At 47.4% G+C, this 25,070-nt stretch overlaps 1 protein-coding gene across 19 annotated transcripts in view; it reads right to left on the reverse strand.

Moving 5' to 3' along the window:
• Positions 1 to 25,070, reverse strand: part of EIF4G3 (eukaryotic translation initiation factor 4 gamma 3) — a 1,568,346-nt gene that overhangs the window by 215,442 nt on the left and 1,327,834 nt on the right. For all 19 annotated transcript variants that reach the window (XM_085608969.1, XM_085608978.1, XM_085608977.1 and 16 more), the window contains one exon: positions 7,725 to 7,897. In XM_085608969.1, the coding sequence (XP_085465095.1) occupies positions 7,725 to 7,897 (173 nt within the window). The remainder of the gene's footprint in view (positions 1 to 7,724; positions 7,898 to 25,070) is intronic.

The raw sequence follows: 25,070 nt of genomic DNA on the forward strand, positions 1-25,070 counted from the left end.
TAGTAAGGACAATGTTTAGTTTCCATACTGGAGAGGGTGGAATTCTGGGAGGGATTCTCATTTTAAGGCCTTCCATGAAAGCTTTGATGGGAGGTACCCTAAACAACGAAAAGTGTTGTCTGCTCTGCAAGTAAGCTGCTATAGCAGCAAGATGTAATCATATGGATGTGTATGTCAGATTACATCTTTGTAGATGTAGGAGATAACAGATAATATTTTGAGTTGAGGCATCTAGTGGATTGATTGTGTTGTTATTGCAGTAAACAACAAATCTATTCCATTTAGCTGCATAGCACGCTCTAGTGATAGGACGTCTAGCTTCTCTAATAACGTTCATGCAGTCTAGTGGGAGATTGAAGTAACCAAACTCTAAGATTTCAGGAGCCAGATCGCTAGGTTCAGTTGCGCTGGTTCTGGATGTCTTATCTATCCATGGGTCTGCGTGAGAAGCTTTGGGGAAAGGTGAAACTTTTGGTGTGGGACGACAGAGTTCCAGTAGCGTTGTGAACCATGGTTGTCGGACCCATGTTGGCAACTAGGATCTTTGTGAGAGACTGTTGTTTGAGTTTGCGCACCAGTAATGGAATGAGTGGGAGAGGCGGAAAAGCGTACGCAAATCTGCTTGACCAATTCATCCATATCGCATTGCCTTTGGACAATGGGTGTGGATACCTGGAGGTGAAGTTTGGGCATTTTGTGTTTAGATGTGTGGCAAAGAGATCTATGTCTGGGTGGCCCCACATTTGAAAAAATGGATCAAGAACTTGCGGGTCAATTTCCCATTCGTGAATCTGTCGACGTTGATGACTGAGCAGATCCGCAATTTGATTGTGTATCCCAGGTAGATGCTCCGCTAAGAGGTATATCTTTTGAGGAATGGCCCATCTCTAAATGCTTTGTGCTAGGCGTGACAGCTGCAGAGAGTGTGTTCCGCCCTGTTTTTGTATATAGTACATTGCTGTCATGTCTGTTTGGAGGAGGACAGCCTTGCCTATGAGATGTTTCTGGAATGACTTCAGAGCCAGAAATATGGCCGATAACTCCAGGTGATTGATGTGGAGGAGTTTTTGTTGAGGGGTCCACATACCTGGGATGGTGTGTTTTAAGAGATGAGCTCCCCAGTCGGTGAGCGATGCGTCCGCTGTCAGCACTATTTGTGGAACCGGGTCTAAGAACGGCCGCCCTTTGAAAGATTTTGAGTGTTCCACCATTGCAGAGAGTGATATGTGCGGCTGTCTACCAAAACCAGATCTGAAAGTTAAGCTTGAGCCTGGTTCCATTGTTGTGCTAGGCATTCCTGTAATGGACGCATCTGGAGTCTTGCAAAACGAACAATTTAGATGCAAGAGGCCATCATCCCTATCAGCTGCATGAACACTCGAACTGGTAGTGAGTGTGGAGGCTGAAATTTTGTTATGAGGGCTTGCATACTGGCTATCCTGGTTGGGTTGGGGCATGCCAGGGCTTTGGAAGTATCTATTGTCGCGCCTAAATACTGTTGGGTGTGGGACGGGTATAGATGCGACTTGGTGAGATTTATTGTGAATCCCAAGTTGTGTAGCAGCTGTATTGTGTTGTGTATCGCCCAATTTCATTAATTGATGCATCATGTAAGATATTGGGTAGGGTCATTTTAGCTAGACTGGAAACTTGGGCAGATTCGGTGGGCCTTATTGTGGATTCCCAATATGGGTTCAGGAAAGGTAAAGGTACTGTAGAACAGTGCCTGAACCTGGCCCTGATCATAGGCAAATACATGAAGGCAAGGAAATCCTCCATCCACCTTGCCTTCATGGACCTTTCAAGTGCATTTGACACTGTGTGTCGGAGCAAGTTGTGGCAAATGATGGAGGTCATGGGCTTCGAGGAACCCTTGGTCACCTTGCTCCGTAGACTCCATGAATCAACTACTGTAGCCATAAGGTTTGGGCCAGGGGGAGAGAAAACTAAGTCTATCCTCTCAACTGAGGGCGTCCGACAAGGATGCATATTAGCTCCTTTTCTGTTTCTTGTGTACACCAATGGCCTGGAAAAATATCTGTTGGATAACTGTTATGACTTTCCAAAGGTCAACGGCAGGAGCATTCCAATGCTTTCTTACGCCGATGATACGGTACTTATGACACTCACAGGAAACAGTATGCAGCACTGTCTTGATGCCTTCCACAAATTCATGTTGGACCTAGACCTTAAGGTAAACTTTGCCAAATCCTTTGCCATGGTCTGTGGCCCAAAGGGCACTAAGACTAGAAAGTTTGTAGTTAACAACTCTACCATTGAAAAGGTTGAAAACTTTAATTATCTGGGTAACCTTTTCAACAACAAACTAAGTTGGGCCCCGTTAATGCAGACCCGAGTTCAAAGTGCTAGTCGCTCTATAGAGAGTCTGTTCCGTTTTTGTGGCAAACTAGGACAAAAACCTGTCATACATTTAAAAACTTTGTATAAAGCTAAATGTTTGTCGGTTGCTACTTATGGGGCAGGAGTTTGGGGGACTGAAAGCTCTGACTCACTACAGATTATGGAGAATAAATTTTTAAAGCGTGTATTGGCTACTCCATCAGGCTCCTCAAACAGATTTGTCCACAACGAATTAGGTCTAAATTATGTGAGTGACACCATTCGCCTTTCCCCTTTATTGTTATGGGGCAAAATATGGCAATCAGAGGACTTACAGCTTACTAGAGATATCCTCCGGGATTGTTTAAAGTTGGCAAACATGAAACATATCCCCTGGCTATCTTATGTAAATGAAATGTTTCATAAATTAGGCCTGGGTGACATTTTCGACAACCCCGAAAATATACAGGGAAACATCAAAGCTGTAATTAAAACAACTTATTGGAAATCACCGTTTGTGAATTCCCTGGTTAGCCCTCATGCTCCTAAGGCTACTTTGCTGCACCAGTTTTATTTATCTTTTACAAACCATGTGCAATGGCGATTCTACTTGACAAGGTTTAGGTTACACACCCTGCATTTTCTCTTTGCGTTTCCTAAACAGGGGGGTTGGTGTGAGAGACTGCCCCCCTGTCCTTGTAATGACAAAGATAGCCAAAGCACGATGCACATGGTTCTTTTCTGTTCCCTATATAAGGACCCGAGAATCAGGTTTATTAAGCCAATCCTTAAGGAAAAGCAACCATGCCATTATGATGAGGGCTATGATCATTTACTATCCCTATCTTCACCTGGTGTTTGCTGTGCAATGCTAAATTTTATACGGATCTCACTTTTGATCAGGAAACGTTACGGCTAAATCTGGCACCATGAAGTTAACCCTTGATTACCTATATTGTATATCATTGTATCGTGATTTTCTGATTTTCTATTTGTTTTGACCGGCACTTTAATGTATGCCCTGGCATGAAGAACTAATGAAATTATCTAATTTGATTGGAAGTAACAGTTATGGGGTTTTATTTGTGATTATTTTAGCTAATGAATTTTAACAGTTTAGTGTTATAATTGTAAGAATGCTTTTTTAAAATGATTTTGAAATAATGTTTGTAAATGAAATTGTTTGACTTTTATGATTCCTTTGTTCTGAATCGAATAAAGTTTTGAATTGAAATTGAATTGTGTTGTGTATGTCTTGTACACATTGGTTGCGTGACTTTGCTTTTATTAGCCAGTCGTCTAGGTAAGGAAACAGATGAAAGTGCTGTCTTCTTCAGTGGGCTGCTACCACCGAGCTGCATTTGGTAAAGACTCTGGGTGCTGTTGTGACTCCGAATGGTAGGACCTTGAACTGGTAATATTGTCCGTCTACAACAAACCGTAGGTATTTCCTGTGAGCAGTGTGAATAGGAATGTGGAAGTAGGCATCCTTGAGATCTAGAGTGTCAAGGAAATCGCCTTGTTGAAGCAGGGGGAGGACCTGTTGTAGAGTGACCATGTGGAAGTGGTTGGATTGTATGTACAGGTTTAGCGGTCGGAGGTCTAATATTGGCCTGAGAGTGCCGTCCTTTTTTGGAATGAGGAAATAAAGGGAGTAAATCCCTGTATTTTGATGATGTATGGGAACCGGTTCTATTGCATGTTTTTTGCACGAGAGAGAGAACCTCCTGCTTTAGAAGCGTGAGATGTTCCGTAGACATTGGATGTTGTCTGGGAGGAATATGGGGTGGAGTAGAATTGAGTTCCAGGCAGTAACCATACTGGGTAATTTGTCTTACCCACCTGTCTGTGGTGATGGAATTCCATACAGATAGGAACTGTGATCGTCTTCCCCCGACCGGAATGGAATGGTCTGGGGGGAGTGGAGGGAAGTCACTGTTTTGTGGTGGGGGAGGTGCAGGTATTAGAATCACGCCCTCTACCTCTGTTGTTGTTGCCTCTGTAATTCCCTCTAAAGTAACCTCTGTTAGGGGAAGTTTGAGTGGGGCATTTACAAGTGGTGGAGGTGTCTGTACCAGTGGTCTTGGAGGCGCCCCTTAAAGAGGAGCGACTAAAAAAACCTCTACTCGTTCTTGCTTGCAGAGCCCCCATGGATTTGGCTTTCTCTGTGTCCTTTTTCATCTTTTTTAAAGATGTGTCCACAGTGGGTCCAAACAAGTGTTCTTGGTGTAACGGTTGAATGAGGATGGTAGACTGTACCTCTTGCTTAAAACCCGTTATGCGCAGCCACGCATGTCTACGTAGTAACACTCTTCTATTAATTGCTCGGGATGCTGTATCTGCAGCATCCAGGGCACATTTTATTGAGGTGTTCGTGATTAACTTTCCCTCTTGTATGAGGTCATTTGCTTTGGTTTTGTACTCATGTGGAAGATGTTGCATGAGTTTCTCAAGCTCATCATAGTGGGCCCTGTCATACCTCGCAAGTTAAGCCTGTGAGTTAGCAATGCGCCAGAAATGTGCTGCCTGGGACGCAACCCTTTTACCTGATGTGTCTAGTAGCTTTGATTCTTTGTCTGGCGGAGGGGCATCACCTGTGGTTTGGGAATTTGCACGTTTGCAAGCGTTTGCCACTACCAATGAGTCCAGAGGGAGTTGACCTTTAATATAAGCTGGATCGCTTGGAGCTGGCTTGTATTTTTTCTCAATCCTAGGATTAAGCACCCTAGCCCTGACTGGATCTTTAAAAATCTCAGGGGCATGTTTAATCATCCCTTTGAGCATAGGGAGAGTATTTGTTGTTTTTTGTGGCTGGGAGAATGTCTCTAATAAAAAATCTTCCTCTAGAGGGTCTGAGTGCAGTTGAACCCCATTGTTTTGCGCAGCTCTATTTATTAGTTGCGCAAACCCTACATTATCATCGGGGGGTGGGGGGGTGGTCTGGAGGGACACAAATCTGGCTCAGGCACATCTGGGACATTGTAATAGTCCCAAGAGTCATGATGTGGGGTACTGTGTGTGTCATCATCAGTATCTGTGTGTGATGTGGGTCTATTCCCTCATCACCCCCTACATCTTCATCATACTCTTGTGGTGCAGGTGAAAGAGGTGGCACTGGAGAGTGTGCTGGAGAGAGTATAATCTTTGTGGGTTGTGGAGGTGGAGAGAAAGGCCTCATAGGTGAGGTTGAGGAGTCTTTTTTCTTGGAGGGTATCTCAGGTGTTTGAGGTGTCCAATTTTCTCTTCTTAGGTGGTATGGAGGTGACTTGGCCTGTAATGGGATCAATATGGGGTGTTTAAAATCTGGTGAATCTGGATGGAAATGTTCTTTGGATCCGCTGTCTTTTTTTCGGCGCTGAGGATTTCGGCTCAGAGTGGTGTTTTGGCCTGTCTTCCTTAACTTCAGGAGGGGTTTTTGTCTCCTTTTGCTCGGTTGGAGTTTTCGACTCCGAAGATGTAGTTGGCTTTTTCGGTTCCGAGGACTTGGAAGGAATATGCTTCGGTGCCGAAGAATCGATTACTTTTGGTTTCGTTGCCAAAGATTCTGGGGTCGACGGGACCGTGGGCTTATGTTTCGGTGCCGAAGATAGTTTTTCGGCACCATGGTGTGGCTGGCTCGATCCCGAGCTGCCTGAAGGCTTTGTGGGCTTCGGAGCCGGGCCCGGAGGAGGGGCTTCTGAAGTCTTGCCTCGGTGTCGGCCCAGACCCGAAGGTGAAGGTGTTACCAGAGCCTTGTGTTTTTTCGGGGCTGGGGCGTCGACGTCAGTACTCAACGTGTGTTGACCTGGAGTAATCGACTGGTCTTCTGAATCGTCGGCTTCGGAGACGCTGCCTTGTTCATCTCAGGTCTCCAGATCTTTGATGTCTGCCTCGAAGATGTCTTCCGGCGCCGAAACTGTTGATCTGGACATTTCGTGACGTCGAGCCCGGCGATCACGTATAGTCTTCTTAGACCTGAAAGAGTCACAGACCTGGCAGTGTCGACTCTCGTGTTCTGGCGAGAGACAAAGATAGCAGACCTCGTGGAGATCTGTGTGTGGGAATTTAGCCCCACACTTGCATTTTTTAAATGGAGTCCTTTCCATATGCTGGTTGATGGCGCCAACTGGCCCAACGGCCCACGTCGACGACCGGACTCGAAAAGTTCTCTGGAACTGGATACGCGTCGAGAGAGATTGCGATCGAAACAATACCGTCGATCGGCGAGAGTTTTGCGCGTTGAGGGGGAATCGAAACGACGTCGACCCGGAGCGTAGCAAATTACATCCGAACCCGATGGCGGAAAAAAAACAATCTAAGGATGGCGTCGATGCCCATGCACACTACTAACCAAAGGAGGAGTCCTCTATCTCGTGACTACAAAGACTTCTACAATAACAAAGTGCAAACATCCGAGCCCAATACCAGATGGCGATCTATGCAAAAGTATGCGATCTACAGCTCATATGTCTCGAACATAGGTACTCTGAAAAATCAGAATAGCACCCCTGCCTAATTTTTTTCCAATGTACTATGTGAATGGAGTCTTTTAGAAATTAAGATATTGCTTTCAGCTGAAGAAATTCCCCATCAGTTCAAGAAGGTCTGCATGCTTCTCTGTATCAGCCTTGTATGGAGCAGTGGCCAAAACATTGAAACACATTTGAGGGTGCTGGATACAGGTATCATGGCAGTGGGTTGGATTGCTTTTTCTAATGTGATAATATTTTTGAGGCTTCTGTGGCAGTCTCTGTCAACAGTACCGAGACCCATGAAAAGGCCAGAAATTCGTTAGTAGCTTTATGAAGCTCTGAGAAGATAAAGCAAGATCAAGGCTTTTTCCAGCTGTCCAAGAACCTACATATGTCACTGAAAAAGTCGATAATGTCAAAAGACATGTGCCAAAAGAAATTTGACACTAGAGCCAGAGCTGTTTAAGACAACATTAGGGCCTGAAGACCACTCCATCCACAAATTCCTACCGGTTATTTTTTTCATTTTTTTTTTTTAAAAAGAGCATTTTTAAACGAATCACTATGTTAGAATTATATAACGCATGTCAATCTATATTAGATACAGCTTGAAAAAATTATATTGCATCTGTCAAACCCAGTTGTAAAAAATATATCCTAAAGACCTGTAATAATTACAGATTTTTTAAATTTGGTAACTCGGCCGTAGAGTTCTCAAACACTCAAACTATGAACACCTTCACTGCTGTTGCCTGATTCTAGGAATAAAACCTTACAGCTAGGCCTTGTTGCCTGTAGTTACTAAATGCACCTGAAAAACTCCCAGCCATGAGCTGGCCATTAAGTTTAGGTTACTCATTCAAACATATAACAGTCTCTTCTATTATATTCCAAGGGATACATTACACCAGGAGACAACTCAAAGGTACTCACCCTTTGAAAAAGTCTTCTTTGTTGAGTTTGTCCGTCTGTACTAGCTGGTGAAATAATTGTCCCATATGGTCACGGGTGATCTGACTCCTCTCTAGAGTGGATTCCACTCCAACTCGCACGAAGATAGACATGGGACCCTGCATGCTCAGTTCCTCCACGCACTGCATTGCTTCCTACAGAAAGCATTGAATACCATTAGTTTAAAAGGGAATTCATCATGATGAAAAGGTAAGAAATACTGACATCCGTTTATCATTGTAACCTGTTTTTTGCTCTTGCTTAAAACTACATCCATAAACCACACAACTTCATTCAAGAACACGGTGACCAATAGAAATTGTTATCGAGAAAATCACGGAGGCCCTCTAAATACACAAGACAATAAGCTCTCTCTAAGATAGTTGTTATAAGCCAGGGTTATACATTTTTTCTTCTGCTCCACCACGGTCTAACTCCTGCAGCTGAAGATAGAGTCCACCTGGTTCCACAGCAGCAATCAATCCACCAGGATGGTATACTGGTATTCAATAGATTTAGTAGCCAGGGTGAGCAAAAGAGTTCAACCAGAAACTCTAACAGTGATTGTAAAGGATCATTTAAGCTTTGACTTGCAAATCCTGCTAAAGACAGTTGCCAATCAGTGCTCATTGTTTAGTATCACAAACCGAACACAGCTGCAGACCTCAAGTCTTACTTACCACACTGCCAGATTCAGGTCAAAGAATAAAAAGGTTACATTGAAAAGAAAAACGCATCCATAAGCAGGCAACACAATTCATGCATGAAATGTGTTAATCATTTCATGTAGGAACTATAAGAGTCTGAACATAAATAGGATTAACAGTAAAAATAATGCTATTCAAACCACATACTGAAATGCATAAAATGGTCGATAATTCAAAGCAGAAAACGTAGTCATTTTCAAAGCATTGTTAAGGTAGCAATTGTTAGTAAAAGTCCTCCGGCTGTACTTGCATCCACTGTGCTGGACAGTGATATGAAGTCTATGAGGTCCTTGTCCAACCCATTTTCAGCGGTCAGCAGCTGGAAAAGGGATGAGGCGGTGGAACCGAAGAACGGGTAGGCCAACTGTGAGAAAATGCCATCTTTCTTGCATGGTATGCCCCCACTTTTTGCTTAATTGCTGAATGTACGTTGACTGAGTGTGCCCTGGACTCCTGCCAATCAGGTGCCCAGGGCCTATGTTCCTTCCCTAAAACAAACCAAACCCAAATTGGCAAACCCTCGCCACATGTCAGCCCCTGGTAAATGGTACCCTAGGTACCCAGGGCCTTGTGACCAGGGAAGGCCTCTAAGGGCTGCAGCACTCCTTGTGCCACCCTTAGAGGCCCTGTACCCTTACACACACACACTGCCTTTGCAGGCTGAGTGTTTGGGTGCAAGACAAAAACAAAGTCGACATGACACACATCCCTGTGTGCCATGCCCATCACCTACACTGCCATGGCATACATCAGCCTCTAGCTGGGTGCCTTATGCTAATGGTGTGGGCACAGAAGCAGGAGCCCTGTGCCCCTACAGTGACCAGGTACATTCCTGAGCACTGTAAGTGCAGTGCTGCCATTTAAAAGTACATGGTGCTGAGAGCTCGTCAAAAACGAGCTCCACAGCACCATAATGGCAACACTAAAGACTGAGAAGTTTGGTATCAAACTTCTCAGCACATTAAACCCACACTGATGCCAGTGTGGGATTTAATGTACCCAGCACCCCAGAGGGGATCTTAGAGGTGCCCCCTTAAACCTAACCTACAATCCACGTCTGCTCTGAGGCTGCCTAGGCTGCCACCCAGCAGACATGTTGCTGGACCCCTGGGTAGGAGAGCCCCTGCTCTCCTGGGCCTGCAACAATGCACATCCTGGGCGAGGTGCTAAATCTCCTCCCCCAGGATGGGCAGGGGGAAGCTTCAAAGGCATGCCGCCTCTGTGAGCTTCCCCAGGCCACTGCAACCCCCCACTTTGGGGGGAAGCTTTGTCCGGAAACCCCAAATAAGGATAGGGGATGTGCCAGCCTGCCAACCCCACCCCTCAGGTGAGGGAGGCGAGGTGAAGCACATCTCCGGGCTCTCGCCATCTTGAAGATGGGGAGACCTACCCTATCAGGACTAGGCTACTGCCCCCCTCCCACAGGAGAGAGGCAGGATAGGGGGTGTACCCACCCCAGTACAGGGACCCATTGGTCCCTGCCCTTCACCTACCTGTAACGCCCCTAAATCTAGTATTTAGGGGCACCCTGAACCTTCCTTCCCCAGTTTCCAGATTCAAAACTACAAAGAGCAAGAAGAAAGAGGACCTGCCCTGCAGCTGCTAAAAAGAGGAAGACACCAACTGCTTTGGCCCCAGCCCTACCGGCCGGTCGACCCTCGAACCTGCTCCTGCTCCAACCCGGCATCTCTTGTGGCCAGCAACCTCACCAAGCCCGGAGGACCTGGCTACCTTTTGGCTCTAAGCCCCTGGAACTCCCGTGAGTAGAGGCTCTGCTAGAAACCTACTTCTAATCCCTGGCAGCAGCCCGGAACCGCGAACCCAGCACACTCTGCACCAGTCAAGCCTGGCCAGTGCCAGAGTGAACAAAGACCCCGAGGACGACCCCACGGCGACTGTGACCCCGAGTCCGGCACCCAAGGACCTCCCTCGACACTCCTGAAGAAGCCGGCAGCCTCAGAACAAGGTGCCCCCCTACCGCGATCAACAGAGGGTAAGATTTCCCGACAGCAAAAGGCACCCCTGCACGCGGCACCCCGCGGACCCCTGTGCTCAATCCCGGGGTACCTACCTATCCTCCAACTACCCAACTTACCTCTCGAAGTGGTGGTGGCACCTGAAGAGTCCTTGTCCCCGAGCTTGCAGTCTTTTTCTAAACTGGAGATTTCCCATTGAAATCAATTGAGCGCCCGAAGGCTCAAAAGCACTCTGCACCCAACTCTACACCTACCTACATTCCCACTTGCCCTGAGTAAGTGACCAGGAGCCCAGCTCCCACAGCCGCATGGCTTGCCAGTCAGCAGCCACCAACCAAGGCCCCCCTATCCCTCATAGGATAACATTGGGCCTAACTCTCTCTGCACCCGGCTGCCCTAGAGTCGCTGAGGGTGAACCAACTGTACCTACCTGACCCTGGGGGACCCCTGAGTCTATGCCCAGAACCTTAACTCTGCCAGTCGAGTACTTACCCGTAAACCGATAACTCTATTTTCCTCATAGGGTAACATTGACTGGCTTTTTCCTGAAATTTCTTCTAAGTGTGGACTTTTCAAATCTTAAAATATTCACCAAAAATCAGCCAAGTAACGAAAACGAAATTACTCACCTGCACTTAGGTGAGCTCCCAGTGCTGGATCTTGGTGCCCAGCACCGACTCTGAAAAATACTTACAACTGTACTTAACCGTAACCCAATTTTCTTCCATAGGAAATCATTGACTGTTTTTCTGTGAAATTTCTTCTAAGTGTCGATTTCTGCAACCTTTAAATATTCTTCAAAAATCGTATAATATCTGAAAACGTAATTACTTACCTGTTTTGGATAAAGGTCCCAGTACTGAGTCTAGGCACCCAGTACTGGATTACAAAAGTAACGAAAACATACTGTACCTGCAACTTGAATTTTCTTTCAAAGGGAATCATTGACTGTTTTCTTTGAAATATTTTCTAAGTGTCAACTTTTAAAATCGCTCAATATTGTTTAAAAATCATTACAGTAATTAAGTCGACTTTCATCACTTGATTCTGAGTACTGGCCCAGAACTGAATCTAGGATCCAGTCCTGGAATCCCAAAAGTAATCTAAAAAGTAATCTGTTGCAAATAACTTGAATTTTCCATTGAGCTCAATGCATTGTTGTGTTTAAAATAGAGTTGCCTATTGCAACCACTTGCAACTGTTTACAAAAGTCAATTGCATATTGCAAACGTATTTATATGAAACATCTCATTCTGAGAAAGTATATTTTAAATCCAAGTGTTGGTTCTAAAATAAAACAAGCATACATTTTTTATACATAAACTATTGGCCTAGAGTGCAGTTATTGAGTGTGTGAGACCATTTGCTGACTGAATGTGTACAACAAATGCTTTACACTGTCCTCTGATACTGCCTTACTGCTCGACCAAGCTACCACTTTAGAGAGTAAGGTTATATCTAACTTTAACCTCTGTCAAACCCTGGGGGACTGTGGACTCTGTTAAGGAACAGTAAAAACAGAGCCATTTTCTCACACCAACCCTACTAAGGCCACTAGCAGGTTAGATTTCAAAACTCAATATTCTAGGGCATCAGCTTCGCTCCAATCCACAGTTAGGATTTCCTGTTCACTGGAATGACCCTGCTAAAAATACTGGCTTTGGAGACATTTTGGGGAGGGTGGGAGTGAAGAGTAAACCAGGATGGTCACGAAATAGCTGAGCTCCCACATGGCCTCTAAAAATCCCCGAACATCCTTTGTTCTAATTGTAAATGAAGTGTATGGATTTTGCCCTTCATTCATTGTGAGGTTTAAGTTGCCACCTATTATCAAGATTCTCTTGAGAACCTGCAGCATATGTTGCTGTTTTCTATTGTTGTTCTCTGAAGGCTAGGGGGTCGGGTATATAGATGCCAGTACTATAGCCACTCCGTCTCAACATCCATCTCTGCTGCAAAATAGCCCTATGGGTCTAGCTACGTTTCCCCTGGAACAAATGATGCCGCTCATCTGAGCAGTATAACCACACCTATAGAGCTCATGGAGAATCCAGTGTGGATCATTGTTCAGATTTCCCCTACATGGCAGCTGACATTTATTACCAGTTAGGTGTGCTTTTGGTAATAGCCGCCTCTTTATTTGCGATATTTGGTAGACAACCCCATGTTTTTTCTCATTACTGGGCCCGCTAAAATTGCAGGCTATTATTTTCATTGCCGATTTTCATTGTAGTGGATCCTAATATCTCTGATGAGCTCTAATAACAACATCAGGGTTTGATTTTATTAATTCCCGGGTAGCTTACATGGTATTTTATCAATGCAAAGCTGTAACATTTTGCCTGGAATGGTAAAAGGCTTTTGTCATTTTTCCGCTCAGCCTGGATGGCACTAGTTTATTTCATGCTTAAAGACTTTGCTGCACAAATGGCAAAAGACTAACTTTTCTAGCTCTAGGTTTAAATTCTGCTAGAAAAACAGACATTCAAAGTGAGCAGTTTTACAGTGTCAGTGGTGTTGTAGAGAGCACTATATGAAGGACCTGCACCTTACCTAAAACGTGGACATTACCTAGGGTTCCCTGCTTCCTTTCTTTGTATACTAACATCGTAAACCACTTTAACCACTTCATCTTGAAAACCATCCACATCCCAACAAGGTACCAAACCAGTTACTTTACTAAAATCACTAACTCGAGTCTTTTTGTAATGTATAGAAGGAGTAAATAATGAACACCGTATAGTGGTTAGAATATGATACTCTACATTGTCATGTTACTTTTTAGTATTTTTGATCCAATTTTCATTTTATTGAAACTTTTACGAGTTAAACAACAAACAATGATATGTCCGTCGCTATGCAATCACCTTTCGTTGTACAATAATATGCCATTGTGCAGTACAGTTCCATAGAAATCAAGGTCATTCACATCTGTAGTAACATACTTTAGCAGGACATGTTCCCTCCACAGGGAGAAAAAAATAAAATCTTAGTCCCAAAATGAAACCCCATCTCCCCTTCCCACCCAAACCCTTAAATAAAACTACGAAACAAAGTCAACTCAGATAAACTGGCCTTTAACTTTGGTGCCCTATATATGCCAACTTTCTTTACGGGAGCTCTAGACTAGCGAGGATTGTCTTCTAGGAGGTCATGTTAGCAAAGGCGAGACTGCTGTATTAGAATTGAAATAAATATAGTGCTCTTGTCCTCGGGGAACAGGCAGTAAGAAGAAGACCCCTCGAGAGAAAGGTCACCAAAGGTCCCCAGGTATAATCAACATTTTTAAAATCATCTCTAAAAATGTCTGTCATTCTTTCCATAGTAAGTGCATGCCATAAGCGCATATGCCATTGTGTCTAAGAGGGAGCTTGTTTCTTTTTCCAAGCTGCAGCTATCACTAATTTAGCTGCTCCTAAAATAACCACATTATGGCCCTATCATGTTTAATTTGATATTTCAGAGAGTCATCTCAAAAACCTAATAAGACACATTCAGGAGTATCTGGAGTAGGGTACCCTAGTACCTCTTTGATCTGTGCCAGTGTCTTTACCCAGAATGGCTGGATAGTCGGGCAATCCCACTAGATGTGGAGAAAATTCCACAATAGACACCATCCTCTCCAACATAGGTCAGAGGTTTCAGGAAAGATTTTCTTTAGTTTTGTGGAAAAGAGATACCAATCAGAGTATCTAGTAGTGAGATTCCCTCATATCTAGTGAGTGGTTACATTTGAGAATGTCATTCCAAAGCATTCTCCATTTATCCTCTGTTATTTCTTTACCCAGATGGAGAGATATAGTAGCTGTGGGGAGTGTTGTGTGGTGAGAAGGAGATTGTATAAAAAAGTAATGGTGACCCTTGAGGAGCCAGCTCTCTAAGCAAATTATTCAACGGGTTTGAGGATTCTTGTCGCTGCTTCTCTAACCTCAGGTGTCAATGCCCAGTGCTTCAACTTTAAGTAAAGTGTTTGGAAGCGGGGAGATGGAAATTGTGCTTGCAGTTTTCAAATGTGATTTTAGTCAGTGATAGTTGTGATACAAGTCAGCCATGGTGAGGCATCCCCCCCTCTCGCCAACCACTGACCAGGTCAGGGTCTAGGGCCAGTGGAAAAGCCGGAGTATAATGAATTGGAGTGGATGGTGATGTAAATGTTGTTTAGTTGTCCTATTAACTTTATCCCAGATAGTGAGAGTGGTCCTTGTGGGGGTGCTTGAATAAGAGTTAGGTGGGCGCTTTTCTTTAGGTTTCCAGAGGACATCCCATATGACCCTGCCCACTATCGCCCTGGCCATATGCAACCAGTGTTTATCAGATTCCCATAAGGACCATTCAGAAATGGCTCCTAGTTGTGCTGCCTGGTTATAAAGTTGGAAATCAGGGAGAGCTAGCCCCCCCCTCCACCTTTGGATGCCGAAGTAATCTGAAGGGTAGACGAGCTTGTCCCTTCTGCCAAATGAAACGGGTGCTCAGGGTTTTATGTGTGGAGCAAAAGTCTTGACTAATGTTAATTGGTAAGGCTTGAAACAGGTACAGAAACTTCAGTAGAACCCACATCTTAAGTGCATGTAGCCGACCCATCCATAAAAGATACATCAGTGACCAACGTTTGAGATGACTCTTCAGTTGTTGTAGGAGGGGAAGGAAGTTGGATCGTTATATGGCAGGCAATTTAGCTGTAATTTTTATTCCTAAGTATGTGACATCTTTTTTCGCCCATTGAAAAGGAGTCCCCTTTGCTATCCTAGCTATTTACGTATCGGGTAGGGTCAGGTTAAGCAGGAAGGATATTTTAGATGAACACGAAAACCTACAAGCGTTTCAAAGGATTGAAGCTCTATCTGTGGAGCTTCTAATAAACTCCGCTCTGCAGTGCGGTGAAGGTGAGCAAGACGTCATCAGCAAACAGAGATTTTATGTTCTATAATACCAAATAAGATGCCTTTGATCTCAGGGGTTGCCTGTATTTTCACAGCCAAAAGTTCTATACTAAATGCGTAAAGTAATGGGGAGACGGTAGATCCCTGCCTAGCCCTCTACCCAAGTTTAAACTACCTGGATTGCACTCCAGTGACCGAAACTTTAGACACATAATCCACTCGGACCATAGCAACAAAGGTATCACAAAAGCGTATGGAACATATAGGCCCAGTCCACTTGATAAAATGCCTTTTCAATGTCAAGCTCCAACAGCACTGGTGGTATGTGCCTCTTAGTGGATTTCTCAATCAGGTGTGGTACTCTCCTGACGTTATCATGGGTTTGCCTGCCCCTAATAAATACCGAATGATATGGGTGGGTCAAATCTGGCATCATAACCTCTAGTTGCGTGGCTAAACTTTTCGAATACATCTTGGCTTTCAAGTTTAAGAGGGCAATTGGGCTATAAGAACTGCAAAGTTTGAGATCTTTTTCTGGTTTAGGTATAACTGATAAAAGAGTCTTGTTCGAGTGCGTGATTGCCTGTTCTGCCGCTATGTGATAAAAACAGAAGGGTCAAATGGGGGACCAGCTCAGCACAAAAGCTTTTATAAAATTGAGCAGTCAGTCCATCCGGACACGGCGAATTGTCGAGTTTCAGTGTCCCTATAGCCTGGAGTACTTCATCTGTAATCGGTTCTCCCAATACTAATTTTGAGCCGCTGACACCTGAGGGAGATCTACTGAGTTAAGGAAATGGAGTTGTGCAATCTCATCTGTTCAGTCTGCTGTATATAAAGTCTCATAGAAGGCACCAAATTCACCCACCTTCCCTTCCCCCAAGCTTACCAGGTTTTCAGTTCTCTCTCATAATACCCCAATATACTCCTTCTTTCGCTTAACTGAGTTACCTCGCTAAATGCGCTCCGACTTTGTTGCCATGCTAATAAGAGGTCTGCTTTTGTTCCAGCAGTTTTCATTCTGCTTTATTGGTATAAATCGCATTTAGCTTCTCTTTTAGTGTGGTGACTTGCCATGGAGAGCGAGTGTTGGATTCGCATTGTGTGCCAGTTCATACTTTTGCAGCTCTTCCTCTAACTGTAATCGTAATCTGCCTCGAGTTCTCTGCTTATTAAGTGTGTAATGAGCTTTATACACTTGGCTCTCAGTACTGCTTTAAATGCACCCCGATTATTCGAGGGGCTGGTCTCATTGTGGCAGTTTAGTTGAAAATACTCCGATTGCTTTCCCGAGATCCACTCTCAGGAGTCTAGCCCTCATTGTTTTATTATTGAGTTAGGGAAGAACCACCTGGCCGCCTTCGATGTCGGGGCATTCCATTTTAAAGTTACAGAGATCGACGCATGTTCGGAGATCGTGATAGGTTGTATAGGTGCTGATCTCAGACCAGTAAGAAGTGACTTAAGGTGTAGTCTAATCTTAAATATGTATAATGGGTGTGTGTGTAGAAAGTGCAGTCTTTAGTGTTAGAGAGAAGGGATTTCCACACATCCACAAGTCCCAGATCCTATTTTGCTTGTTTTAATACTTTCGAGAACGTACCTGTAGGAGACCTATGTGGGTGAGTACTATCTATGCCCGAATGCCATGTCAAGTTAAAATCTCCCATTAGTATTATTTCACCTTCTGCAAAGCCTCCCAAAACAGTCAGGAGAGGATGCAGAAAAGTAACCTGATTAGTGTTAGGTCCATAGGCTGAGACAAATGTGAAGTTTCCCTCTGACACGCCCTTTGACCAATACCCGCCTTGTTGGTCTTCTATCCCCCGCTGGCTGGAACTTTACGACTAAATGAAATAGAAATGCCACCCCATTATGTTTTGTTAATTCCGAGTACCTATAGAACAAGGGCTAGAGTTTATGTTTTAATCTGCAACCCTCTGATCTTTTTAGACGAGTTTCTTGTATGGCCACATCAAATTGGGAATCTAAGAAATATTTCCAAATTGTGTGGCGTTTGAGAGGGGAATTTAGTCCTCTAACATTCCAGTACAAGGTGGTAATCATTCTTCTAGCCATGTGAAGTTGTTTTCCCGCCCTTGTGTGACCCACGACCGTAGCCCCTACCTTGCCCTGTTCACCTTCCTTCCTGCTCCCTAATCCTCAAGTGTGGACTCCTCATATATATTAGGATATTGCATATATTTCTCAAATAGCCTAGCCAAGCCTCATTTGGCACCCAAGTCAAAGAAAACAAAATCTCCAAATCAGAAAACATCGGAACAGCTAGTCCCCAAATTGTGAAACAGTGTAAACAAGTATCCAATATGTGAGATGAATCGGTCAGAGACTGCCACCATTGCATAACCTCTGTACTAGTTATAAGGCCTTTGCAATTTCAATGTTGGGGTCCCAGGCTTGTTGCCATTGGCAGAGTGGACCTTAGTTTCAGTCATATCAAGCATTGGGCTCCGGCAGAATGGCACCCCGCAGTAGCATCATCTCCAGATCGTCAACATTTCTTCTGATTCCTCATGCGTCTCTGGGAGAGCCAGAGCGCTTCTCTGTGGGATCCCGGAGAGCCCTGTAGAAAAGTGCTTGGCTCAGCTCCCAGTTGTTATCCTTCAGGAGGAGGCATATCTAGCAGAGTCATGGCCTCTGTCCGGTCTGAAATATGGTGAGCTTTATTGCGGTATTCATATGCTAGGCGGAAGGGGGAATGTCCATTGGCACTTGATGCGTTCCTTGTTACATTTTTCTGTCACTGGGTGTGAGAAAGTGCCATCTTTCTTGCATGGTATGCCCCCACTTTTTGCTGAATTGCTGAATGTACTTTGACTGAGTGTGCCCTGGACTCCTGCCAATCAGGTGCCCAGGGCCTATGTTCCTTCCCTAAAAACCTCAAACCCAAATTGGCATCTCCTGGCCACATGTCAGCCCCTGGTAAATGGTACCCTAGGTACCCAGGGCCTTGTGACCAGGGAAGGCCTCTAAGGGCTGCAGCACTTATTGTGCCACCCTTAGAGGCCCTGTACCCTAACACAAACACACTGCCGTTGCAGGCTGAGTGTCTGCGTACAAGACAAAACAAAGAGTTGACATGGCACACATCCCTGTGTGTCATGCCCACAACCTACACTGCCCTGGCATACATCAGCCACCCCTCTAGCTGGGTGCCCTATGCCAGTGGTGTGGGCACAGGAGCATGAGCCCTGTGCCCCTACAGTACCCAGGTCCATTCCTGGGCACGGTAAGTGCAGTGCTGCCATTTAAGACTACATGGTGCTGAGAGCTCGTCAAACACAAACTCCACGGCACCATAATGGCAAAACTAAAGAGTGAAAAGTTTGGTATCAAACTTCTCAGCACATTAAACCCGCACTGATGCCAGTGTGGGATTTAATGTACAAAGCACTACAGAGGGCATCTTAGAAATGCCCCCTGAAACCTAACCTACAATCCACGTCTGGTCTGGGAGGCTGCCTAGGCTGTCACACAGCATACATGTTGCTGGACCCCTGGGTGGAGAGCCCCCGCTCTCCTGGGCCTGCAACAATGCACATCCTGGGCGAGGTACTAGGCCTCCTCCCCCAGGATGGACAGGGGGAAACTTCAAAGGCATGCTGCCTCTGTGAGATTCTCCAGGCCACTTGCTGTACCCAGCAAACTGGCCCCCACCGGTTCTAACACCCACTCTGGCAGGAAGACTGGCCGGAAGCCCCAAATAAGGACAGAGGATGTGCCAGCCTGCCAACCCCACCCCTCAGGTGGGGGAGGCGAGGTGAAGCGCATCTCCGGGCGCTTGCCATCTTGAAGATGGGAGGCCCTGCCCAATCAGGAATAGGCTACTGCCCCCCTCCCACAGGAGAGTGGCAGGATAGGGGGAGTACCCACCCCAGGGCAGGAACCCATTGGTCCCTGCCCTTTACCTACCTGTGACGCCCCTAAATCTAGTATTTAGAGGCACCCTGAACCTTCTTTCTCCAGATTCCGAAAAAGCAAAGAAGAGCAAGAAGAAAGAAGACCTGCCGTGGAAGAGGCCCCAGCCCTACTGGCCTGTTGACCCTCGAACCTGATCCTACTCCATCCCGGCGCCTCTTGTGGCCTGCAACCTTACAAACCCCGGAGGACCTGGCTACCTTGTGACTCTGAGCATCTGGGACTCCCATGAGCAGTGGCTCTGCTCAAAGCAAGTTCTAACCCCTGGCATCAGCCCGGAACCGCGAACCCTGCACCCGCCAAGCCTGGCCTGAGCCGGAGTGATCAAAGACCCCAAGGACGTGCCCCCGGCGACTGTGACCCCGAATCCGGCACCCAAGGACTCACCTGGACGTTCCTGATGATGCCTGCAGCCTCAGAACCAGGTACCCCCCCAACCGCGATCAACAGAGGGTAAGATTTCCCGACATCAAAAGGCATCACTGCACCCGGCGCCCTGCGGCCTCCTGTGCCCAACTCCTGGGTACCTACCTATCCTCCAACTACCCAACTTACCTTTCAAAGTGGTGGTGGCACCTGAAGAATCTTCGTCCCCGAGCTTGCAGCCTTTGTTCATCCTCACCCAGCCGCCCGAGTGGCCCTGGCAATGTAACTTCTACTCCTACCTACTTCCCCATTTTCCCTGAACAAGTGACCAGGAGCCCAGCTCCCACAGCCTTGTGGCCTGCTAGTCAGCAGCCACCAACCAAGGCCCCCCTGCCTCCCATAGGATAACATTGGGCCCAACTCACTCTGCACCCGGCTGCCCCTGTGCCGCTGAGGGTGTAACAACTGTACTTACCTGACCCTGGGAGACCCCGGAGTCTGTGCCCAGAACCTTAACTCTGCCAGTCGAGTATTTACCCAAAAGCCGATAACCCAATTTTCCTCCATAGGGTAACATTGACTGGTTCCTTCTGAAATTTCTTCTAAGTGTGGAGTTTCTAAAACTTAAAATATTCACCTAAAATCAACCAAGTAACGAAAACGAAGATACTCACCTGCTATTAGGAGAGATCCCAGTGCTGGATCTTGGTGCCCAGCACTGACCCTGAAAAGTACTCACAACCGTACTTACCATTAACCCAATTTTCTTCCATAGGAAATCATTGACTGTTTTTCTGTGAAATTTCTTCTGTGTCGATTTTTGCAAACTACAAATATTCTTTAAAAATCGTACCAACTGTGAAAACGTAATTGCTTACCTGTTTTAGATAGAGGTCCCAGTACTGAGCCTAGGAGCCCAGTAGTGGATTACAAAAGTAACGAGAACATACCATACCTGTAACTTGAATTTTCTCCCATAGGGAAAAAATGACTGTTTTTCTATGAAATTTCTTCGAAGTGTCAACTTTTAAAATAGTAAAATATTGCCTAAAAATCAGTGCTTAAGTCAACTTTACTCACTTGTCTCCAAGAACTGTCCCAGGACTGAATCTAGGATCCAGTCCTGGAGTTAGAAAAGTAATCCTGAAAGTAATCTATTGCAAATAACTTAAAACTCCCATTGAGCTCAATGTACTATTGTGTTTGAAATTGTGTTGCCTATTGCAACAACCTGTAGAACAAGTTACTTACCTTCGGTAACGATGTATCTGTAAGAAACATTAGTTAGTTAGATTCCTCACCTTAGAATATCCCCAGGCGTCAGACTGGATCCGGAAGATTTTTCGTCAGCAATACCCCTTGCGCGTCGCTAGGCGTCGTCTGCGACTCCGCGTCCGTCGTCGGCGTCGTGCGCCGGAATGACGTCGGAGTACTTAGACGCCGCCCTCGCGCGCTGACGTCAGTTCTTGTACATAGCTTTCCGCGCCAGGAACGCAGAGCCATGCAAAGACCGACACTGGTGCCAAAAATAAAATCTAGGGGCCTGAAAAGGATAACCTTAACCCTAGATGTCAGTTCGCAGAACGGGGAGGATGGGTGGATCGGTGAGGAATCTAACTAACTAATGTTTCTTACAGATACATCGTTACCGAAGGTAAGTAACTTGTTCATCTGAAAGAAACACGTTAGTTAGATTCCTCACCTTAGAATAGATACCCAAGCAATACCATCCCCGGTGGTGGGTCTGCGAACCAAGATCACACCAGAAAGTCCTGGAGGACAGAACGGCCGAAGAAGCCATCCCTCCGGACTTGGCTGTCAAGGCAATAATGTCTAGCAAACGTGTGTAGCGAAGCCCACGTTGCCGCCTGACAGATGTCCTGCAAAGGAACTCCTCGTCCCAAAGCAGTAGTAGCCGCCGTGGTCCGAGTGGAATGGGCGCGCAGCCCAACAGGAGGGTCCTTTTTCGCCAATGAATAGCAAATTTTGATGCACAAAACGACCCACCGAGAGATGGTCCGTTTGTGCACAGCTTTCCCCTTCTTAGCACCCACGTATCCAACGAAAAGTTGGTCGTCCACCCGGAACTGCTTTGTGCGGTCCAAATAAAAGGAGAGCGCACGTTTTGGGTCCAGACGGTGGAGCCTCTCTTCCTCTTTGGAAGGATGCGGAGGCGGAAAGAAGGTGGGCAAGGTGACAGACTGCCCAAGATGAAATGGAGTCACCACTTTCGGAAGAAAGGAGGGACGAGGCCGAAGGACAACCTTGTCCGGATGAACAGAGAGAAAAGGAGGCTTTGAAGATAAAGCCTGGAGCTCACTCACCCGTCTAGCCGAGGTGATGGCTACCAGAAAAGCAGTCTTAAGCGTCAGCAGACGAAGAGGACAATTATGAAGAGGCTCAAAGGGAGCGCACATTAGAAATGTGAGAACCAGATTCAAGTCCCACTGAGGCATTACGAAAGGGACAGGAGGGAACGTGTGAGTAATGCCTTTCAGAAAGCGTGTAACAACAGGGGACTTGAAAAGAGAAGGCTGATCAGGAAGCCGCAAGAAGGCAGAGATGGCAGCAAGATAACCTTTCAGGGTGCCCAGGGCAGAGCCCTGCCGGGCCAAAGAAAGAAGAAAGAGGAGAACCTCAGAAAGAGGGGCGGAAAGGGGATCCACAGCCTTTGCTGTGCACCATGCCACAAATTTGTTCCACCGGCAGACGTATACCGTCTTTGTGGAGGGACGCCTGGCTGCCAGAATGATATCACAGACTTCAGGAGGCAAGTCAAATGGCATCAACTGCCGCCGCTCAATCTCCACGCATGGAGGTGGAGGCTGGACAGGTTCGGGTGGAGGACCGTCCCCTGCTGCTGCGACATTAGATCCTCCCGAAGGGGCAGACGTATCGGAGGATCGGTCAGCATACTGAGTAGCTCGGGATACCAGTACCTTCGTGCCCAATCCGGAGCCACCAAGATGACTTGGGCCCGGTCGTGCCTGATCTTCTTCAGCACTCTGGGCAGAAGTGGTATAGGCGGAAAGGCGTACAACAGACCGCAACTCCACTCGCGACGAAAAGCGTCGCCGAGCGAGTGCCGCCTTGGAAATTCCAACGCGCAGAACTGCTGACATTGCGCGTTCTCTTCGGTGACGAATAGATCTAACCAAGGCTCTCCCCACTGCTGAAAGAGACCTTGCGCCACTTCGGAGTTCAGACGCCATTCATGATCCATCATGCACCGGCGGCTGAGTTTGTCTGCTCTGGCGTTCAGAGAGCCCGCCAGATGTTGAACCACTAGGGTGACGCCCTGGTGTTCCAGCCATGTCCAGAGGCGCAGAGCCTCCTGACAAAGGGTCCACGACCCCACCCCGCCCTGTTTGTTGCAATACCACATGGCGGTGGTGTTGTCCGTGAACACCTGCACAACACTTCCCCTGACAGAGGGAAGGAAGGCTTTCAGTGCAAGTCGGATCGCTCTCAACTCCAACAGGTTGATGTGGAGACGAGACTCCGCCGGAGACCAGAGGCCTCTGATCTCCGCCTCTCCCATATGGCCACCCCATCCCAGGAGGGACGCATCCGTCACTACGACATGCTCCGGTTGGGGAAGGGAAAGGCTCTTGCCCGTGACCCAATCGCGGTCCGTGAGCCCCCACTGCAACTGCTGTGCAGTGCCCTCCGAGATCAAGACGTGGTCGGACAGGTTGCCGTGATGCTGGGCCCACTGAAACTTCAGGTCCCACTGCAGAGCCCGCATGCGCCGCCTGGCGTGATGCACTAGTAGGATGCAGGAGGCCATCAGCCCCAGAAGCCGCAACACTAGCCTGACCGAAACCCGGGATAGAGGCCGAAAGATGGGAATCAGGGCCTGTATATCCCGGACCCGCTGTTCCGGCGGATAGACCCGGAACTGCGCCGAATCGAGAACCGCTCCGATGAAGAGGAGCTTCTGAGAGGGACTCAAGTGTGACTTCGGCACGTTGATGGAAAATCCCAGCAAATGCAGGAGATCCGCCGTAGTCTGGAGGTGGGAGACTACTGTCTGGGGCGAGCCCGCCTTCAACAACCAGTCGTCGAGATAGGGGAAGACTGGAACCCCTGATCTGCGCAGATGAGCTGCGACCACCGCCATCACTTTCGTGAACACCCGAGGGGCACTGGTAAGGCCGAAGGGGAGCACGGTAAACTGAAAGTGCTCTTGGCCCACCGTGAACTGCAGGCAACGCCGGTGGGCCGGCAGGACGGGAATGTGGAAATATGCGTCCTGCAAGTCCAACGCTACCATCCAGTCTCCAGGGTCTAGGGCAGCCAGAACCTGAGCCAAAGTTAACATCTTGAACCTCTCCTTCAGGAGGAAGGCATTGACGTTCCGGAGGTCCAAGATAGGGCGTAGGCCCCCTTTGCCCTTCTTGGGAACCAGAAAGTAGTGGGAATAGCAACCACGACCTACTTCTGGGCTCGGAACGTGCTCGACGGCCTCCTTGGCCAAGAGGGCCGAAACTTCCTCGTGGAGAAGACTCAAATGATCCCCCGAGATACGGTGGTGCTGTGGTGGCATGGCTGGAGGGGTCGTCTCGAAGGGGAGGGAGTAGCCCCTTCGGACGATTTGCAGCACCCACCTGTCCGATGTGATGGACCGCCAGTGGAGCAGGTGATGGCGAACTCTGCCGCCCACTGGCGTGGAATGGGCCTGAAAGCACGGACTAGGAAGGCTTTGAGGCGGATGCTGCCGGGGTGGATGTGGGCTGACCGCGTCGGCCTCCGGAACCGCCTCGGCGGAAACCACGTCCGCGACCGCGCGCAGGTTGGTTCTGCGGCTGGTGGCTAGGCGGACGTGAGGAGGCACCCCTTCCTTGGCCACGAAAGGGGCGAAAAGCGGAGGTGTGCGCCCGCGGAGCCGAGAGGCCCAAGGACTTGGCCGTAGCCCGGGAGTCCTTAAAGCGGTTCAGCGCACTGTCCGCGTTCTCACCAAACAGGCGAGTGCCATCAAAAGGCATGTCCATGAGGGTGTTCTGGACATCCCCGGAAAATGACGTGGACCGCATCCAGGCGTGACGTCGAAGCGCCACCGTGGTGGAAATCGCCCTACCTAGCGAGTCCATCGTGTCAAGCCCACATCGTATGGCGTGTCGTGCTGCATACCTCCCATCGGCCAAAGCCTGGGTAAGACGTGTCTGGACCTCCTCCGGACACAGGGGCAGCACGTCCTCCACCGCATCCCACAGGGAGTGGGAATAACGGTCCAAGAGACAGGCGGTGTTCAAAGACCGCAGGCCCAAACTAAGGGACGAGAACAGTTTCTTGCCAAACTGCTCGAGTCTCTTGGAATCCCGGTCCGGCGGGGCGGTCGGGAAGGAGGATTGAGAGGTAGAGGCCTGGATAACCAGACTCTCGGGGGTGGGGTGTTGGGACAGGAAACTGGGGTCGCCCGGAGCAGGGCGGTGGCGCCTGGCAACGTTCCTATCCACA

The sequence above is a fragment of the Triturus cristatus genome, chromosome 1_2, assembly GCF_964204655.1.
Source record: "Triturus cristatus chromosome 1_2, aTriCri1.1, whole genome shotgun sequence".
Taxonomy (NCBI): Eukaryota; Metazoa; Chordata; class Amphibia; order Caudata; family Salamandridae; genus Triturus; species Triturus cristatus.